Raw genomic sequence first — 6,838 nt, 5'->3', positions numbered from 1 at the left:
AATAGAGTTTTAGAGCTGTTTATTAACCAGGTATATTGACAGAAACATAATAACAGATTTAATAGAGTCTTAGAGCTGTTTATTAACCAGGTATATTGACAGAAACATAATAACAGATTTAATAGAGTCTTAGAGCTGTTTATTAACCATTATTAACCAGGTATATTGACAGAAACATAATAACAGATTTAATAGAGTTTTAGAGCTGTTTATTAACCAGGTATATTGACAGAAACATAATAACAGATGTAATAGGGTCTTAGAGCTGTTTATTAACCATTATTAACCAGGTATATTGACAGAAACATAATAACAGATTTAATAGGGTTTTAGAGCTGTTTATTAACCAGGTATATTGACAGAAACATAATAACAGATTTAATAGAGTCTTAGAGCTGTTTATTAACCAGGTATATTGACAGAAACATAATAACAGATTTAATAGAGTCTTAGAGCTGTTTATTAACCATTATTAACCAGGTATATTGACAGAAACATAATAACAGATTTAATAGGGTTTTAGAGCTGTTTATTAACCATTATTAACCAGGTATATTGACAGAAACATAATAACAGATTTAATAGGGTTTTAGAGCTGTTTATTAACCATTATTAACCAGGTATATTGACAGAAACATAATAACAGATTTAATAGAGTCTTAGAGCTGTTTATTAACCATTATTAACCAGGTATATTGACAGAAACATAACAACAGATTTAATAGAGTCTTAGAGCTGTTTATTAACCAGGTATATTGACAGAAACATAATAACAGATTTAATAGAGTCATAGAGCTGTTTATTAACCATTATTAACCAGGTATATTGACAGAAACATAATAACAGATTTAATAGGGTCATAGAGCTGTTTATTAACCATTATTAACCAGGTATATTGACAGAAACATAATAACAGATTTAATAGGGTTTTAGAGCTGTTTATTAACCATTATTAACCAGGTATATTGACAGAAACATAATAACAGATTTAATAGGGTTTTAGAGCTGTTTATTAACCATTATTAACCAGGTATATTGACAGAAACATAATAACAGATTTAATAGAGTCTTAGAGCTGTTTATTAACCAGGTATATTGACAGAAACATAATAACAGATTTAATAGGGTTTTAGAGCTGTTTATTAACCATTATTAACCAGGTATATTGACAGAAACATAATAACAGATTTAATAGAGTCTTAGAGCTGTTTATTAACCATTATTAACCAGGTATATTGACAGAAACATAATAACAGATTTAATAGGGTTTTAGAGCTGTTTATTAACCATTATTAACCAGGTATATTGACAGAAACATAATAACAGATTTAATAGAGTCTTAGAGCTGTTTATTAACCATTATTAACCAGGTATATTGACAGAAACATAATAACAGATTTAATAGAGTCTTAGAGCTGTTTATTAACCAGGTATATTGACAGAAACATAATAACAGATTTAATAGAGTCTTAGAGCTGTTTATTAACCATTATTAACCAGGTATATTGACAGAAACATAATAACAGATTTAATAGAGTCTTAGAGCTGTTTATTAACCAGGTATATTGACAGAAACATAATAACAGATTTAATAGAGTCTTAGAGCTGTTTATTAACCATTATTAACCAGGTATATTGACAGAAACATAATAACAGATTTAATAGAGTCTTAGAGCTGTTTATTAACCATTATTAACCAGGTATATTGACAGAAACATAATAACAGATTTAATAGAGTCATAGAGCTGTTTATTAACCAGGTATATTGACAGAAACATAATAACAGATTTAATAGAGTCTTAGAGCTGTTTATTAACCATTATTAACCAGGTATATTGACAGAAACATAATAACAGATTTAATAGAGTCTTAGAGCTGTTTATTAACCATTATTAACCAGGTATATTGACAGAAACATAATAACAGATTTAATAGGGTTTTAGAGCTGTTTATTAACCAGGTATATTGACAGAAACATAATAACAGATTTAATAGGGTTTTAGAGCTGTTTATTAACCATTATTAACCAGGTATATTGACAGAAACATAATAACAGATTTAATAGGGTTTTAGAGCTGTTTATTAACCAGGTATATTGACAGAAACATAATAACAGATTTAATAGGGTTTTAGAGCTGTTTATTAACCAGGTATATTGACAGAAACATAATAACAGATTTAATAGGGTTTTAGAGCTGTTTATTAACCATTATTAACCAGGTATATTGACAGAAACATAATAACAGATTTAATAGGGTTTTAGAGCTGTTTATTAACCAGGTATATTGACAGAAACATAATAACAGATTTAATAGAGTCTTAGAGCTGTTTATTAACCAGGTATATTGACAGAAACATAATAACAGATTTAATAGGGTCTTAGAGCTGTTTATTAACCAGGTATATTGACAGAAACATAATAACAGATTTAATAGAGTCTTAGAGCTGTTTATTAACCAGGTATATTGACAGAAACATAATAACAGATTTAATAGAGTCTTAGAGCTGTTTATTAACCAGGTATATTGACAGAAACATAACAACAGATTTAATAGAGTCTTAGAGCTGTTTATTAACCATTATTAACCAGGTATATTGACAGAAACATAATAACAGATTTAATAGAGTCTTAGAGCTGTTTATTAACCATTATTAACCAGGTATATTGACAGAAACATAATAACAGATTTAATAGAGTCTTAGAGCTGTTTATTAACCATTATTAACCAGGTATATTGACAGAAACATAATAACAGATTTAATAGAGTCTTAGAGCTGTTTATTAACCAGGTATATTGACAGAAACATAATAACAGATTTAATAGGGTTTTAGAGCTGTTTATTAACCATTATTAACCAGGTATATTGACAGAAACATAATAACAGATTTAATAGAGTCTTAGAGCTGTTTATTAACCAGGTATATTGACAGAAACATAATAACAGATTTAATAGGGTTTTAGAGCTGTTTATTAACCATTATTAACCAGGTATATTGACAGAAACATAATAACAGATTTAATAGGGTTTTAGAGCTGTTTATTAACCATTATTAACCAGGTATATTGACAGAAACATAATAACAGATTTAATAGGGTTTTAGAGCTGTTTATTAACCATTATTAACCAGGTATATTGACAGAAACATAATAACAGATTTAATAGGGTTTTAGAGCTGTTTATTAACCAGGTATATTGACAGAAACAAAATAACAGATTTAATAGGGTCTTAGAGCTGTTTATTAACCAGGTATATTGACAGAAACAAAATAACAGATGTAATAGGGTCTTAGAGCTGTTTATTAACCAGTAGTTAATTGGAAAGCTAGATAAATAATGAGTAGCTAAGGACCAGGAACATAATAACAGATTTAATAGGGTTAATTGGAAAGCTAGATAAATAATGAGTAGCTAAGGACCAGGGGAAGAGTTGCAGGGGAGAAGAGGGCCAATTGGAAAGCTAGATAAATAATGAGTAGCTCGCATGCTAGAAAAGGTTGGAGCCCCCTGGTAACGGGTAACCCCTGACAACAACATCAACCATTAAACCAAATTAAATAGAGACAGAAAAAACTCAATCAAGAGAAGACCTGTACAGTGGGCGGGAAAACACACAATATAGTACACCCATTTTGTAGACAAACACGTCAATCAACCTGTCAACCAATCACAGACGTGCCAGTGGCACTATGGACCAATCAGAGTGTTCAGAAGTTAAGTGTCTCTGACATCATCTTCCACCAGTCCATCAGCTCCTCCTTTTCCTCTTCCTTCCTCTCTACCAAGGACTCCAGCTCAAAGTCCACCTGGAGACACACCACACACACACACACAGACACACCACACACACACACACAGACCACACACACACACACAGACCACACGCACACACACAGACCACACGCACACACACACACACACACACACACACACACACACACACACACACACACACACACACACACACACACACACACACACACACACACACACACACACACACACACACACACACACACCACACGCACACACACACAGACCACATACACACACACACACACACACAGGATAGACGGTTAGACAAACAGTTTAACCCTAATCCTCTCCACCTGTAGATAATGCATGTTGTCATGGTAACTACTACTGAACATACTGTTGTCATGTTAACTACTACTGAACATACTGTTGTCATGGTAACTACTACTGAACATACTGTTGTCATGGTAACTACTACTGAACATACTGTTGTCATGGTAACTACTACTGAACATACTGTTGTCATGGTACCTACTACTGAACATAGCTGTTGTCATGGTAACTACTACTGAACATACTGTTGTCATGTTAACTACTACTGAACATAGCTGTTGTCAAGGTAACTACTACTGAACATACTGTTGTCAAGGTAACTACTACTGAACATACTGTTGTCATGGTAACTACTACTGAACATACTGTTGTCATGTTAACTACTACTGAACATACTGTTGTCATGGTAACTACTACTGAACATACTGTTGTCATGGTAACTACTACTGAACATAGCTGTTGTCAAGGTAACTACTACTGAACATACTGTTGTCATGGTAACTACTACTGAACATACTGTTGTCATGGTAACTACTACTGAACATACTGTTGTCATGTTAACTACTACTGAACATACTGTTGTCATGGTAACTACTACTGAACATACTGTTGTCATGGTAACTACTACTGAACATACTGTTGTCATGGTAACTACTACTGAACATACTGTTGTCATGTTAACTACTACTGAACATACTGTTGTCATGGTAACTACTACTGAACATACTGTTGTCATGGTAACTACTACTGAACATACTGTTGTCATGGTACCTACTACTGAACATAGCTGTTGTCAAGGTAACTACTACTGAACATACTGTTGTCAAGGTAACTACTACTGAACATACTGTTGTCATGGTAACTACTACTGAACATACTGTTGTCATGTTAACTACTACTGAACATAGCTGTTGTCAAGGTAACTACTACTGAACATACTGTTGTCAAGGTAACTACTACTGAACATACTGTTGTCATGGTAACTACTACTGAACATACTGTTGTCATGTTAACTACTACTGAACATACTGTTGTCATGGTAACTACTACTGAACATACTGTTGTCATGTTAACTACTACTGAACATAGCTGTTGTCAAGGTAACTACTACTGAACATACTGTTGTCAAGGTAACTACTACTGAACATACTGTTGTCATGGTAACTACTACTGAACATACTGTTGTCATGTTAACTACTACTGAACATACTGTTGTCATGGTAACTACTACTGAACATACTGTTGTCATGTTAACTACTACTGAACATAGCTGTTGTCAAGGTAACTACTACTGAACATACTGTTGTCAAGGTAACTACTACTGAACATACTGTTGTCATGGTAACTACTACTGAACATACTGTTGTCATGGTAACTACTACTGAACATACTGTTGTCATGTTAACTACTACTGAACATACTGTTGTCATGTTAACTACTACTGAACATAGCTGTTGTCAAGGTAACTACTACTGAACATACTGTTGTCAAGGTAACTACTACTGAACATACTGTTGTCATGGTAACTACTACTGAACATACTGTTGTCATGTTAACTACTACTGAACATACTGTTGTCATGGTAACTACTACTGAACATACTGTTGTCATGTTAACTACTACTGAACATAGCTGTTGTCAAGGTAACTACTACTGAACATACTGTTGTCAAGGTAACTACTACTGAACATACTGTTGTCATGGTAACTACTACTGAACATACTGTTGTCATGTTAACTACTACTGAACATACTGTTGTCATGGTAACTACTACTGAACATACTGTTGTCATGTTAACTACTACTGAACATAGCTGTTGTCAAGGTAACTACTACTGAACATACTGTTGTCAAGGTAACTACTACTGAACATACTGTTGTCATGGTAACTACTACTGAACATACTGTTGTCATGTTAACTACTACTGAACATAGCTGTTGTCAAGGTAACTACTACTGAACATACTGTTGTCAAGGTAACTACTACTGAACATACTGTTGTCATGGTAACTACTACTGAACATACTGTTGTCATGGTAACTACTACTGAACATACTGTTGTCATGTTAACTACTACTGAACATACTGTTGTCAAGGTAACTACTACTGAACATAGCTGTTGTCAAGGTAACTACTACTGAACATACTGTTGTCATGGTAACTACTACTGAACATACTGTTGTCATGTTAACTACTACTGAACATACTGTTGTCATGGTAACTACTACTGAACATACTGTTGTCATGGTAACTACTACTGAACATACTGTTGTCATGGTAACTACTACTGAACATACTGTTGTCATGTTAACTACTACTGAACATACTGTTGTCATGTTAACTACTACTGAACATACTGTTGTCATGTTAACTACTACTGAACATACTGTTGTCATGGTAACTACTACTGAACATACTGTTGTCATGGTAACTACTACTGAACATACTGTTGTCATGGTAACTACTACTGAACATACTGTTGTCATGTTAACTACTACTGAACATACTGTTGTCATGGTAACTACTACTGAACATACTGTTGTCATGGTAACTACTACTGAACATAGCTGTTGTCATGTTAACTACTACTGAGCATACTGTTGTCATGTTAACTACTACTGAACATACTGTTGTCATGGTAACTACTACTGAACATACTGTTGTCATGGTAACTACTACTGAACATACTGTTGTCATGATAACTACTACTGAACATACTGTTGTCATGGTAACTAGTACTGAACATACTG

The 6,838-nt window shown here is 33.3% G+C and overlaps 1 protein-coding gene across 1 annotated transcript in view; it reads right to left on the bottom strand.

Annotated features, from left to right (window-relative positions):
• Positions 1–847: 847 nt before the first annotated feature.
• The window catches only part of LOC129845745 (carboxypeptidase E), a 53,408-nt gene continuing 47,417 nt past the window's right edge, over positions 848–6,838 (bottom strand). The window contains exon 10 of the mRNA XM_055913643.1: positions 848–3,806. Within this exon, the coding sequence (XP_055769618.1) occupies positions 3,708–3,806 (99 nt within the window). The 3' untranslated portion in view covers positions 848–3,707. The remainder of the gene's footprint in view (positions 3,807–6,838) is intronic.

Source organism: Salvelinus fontinalis, unplaced genomic scaffold (assembly GCF_029448725.1).
Source record: "Salvelinus fontinalis isolate EN_2023a unplaced genomic scaffold, ASM2944872v1 scaffold_0357, whole genome shotgun sequence".
NCBI classification, from domain to species: Eukaryota; Metazoa; Chordata; class Actinopteri; order Salmoniformes; family Salmonidae; genus Salvelinus; species Salvelinus fontinalis.
This window is presented reverse-complemented; position numbering and strand designations above follow the sequence as displayed.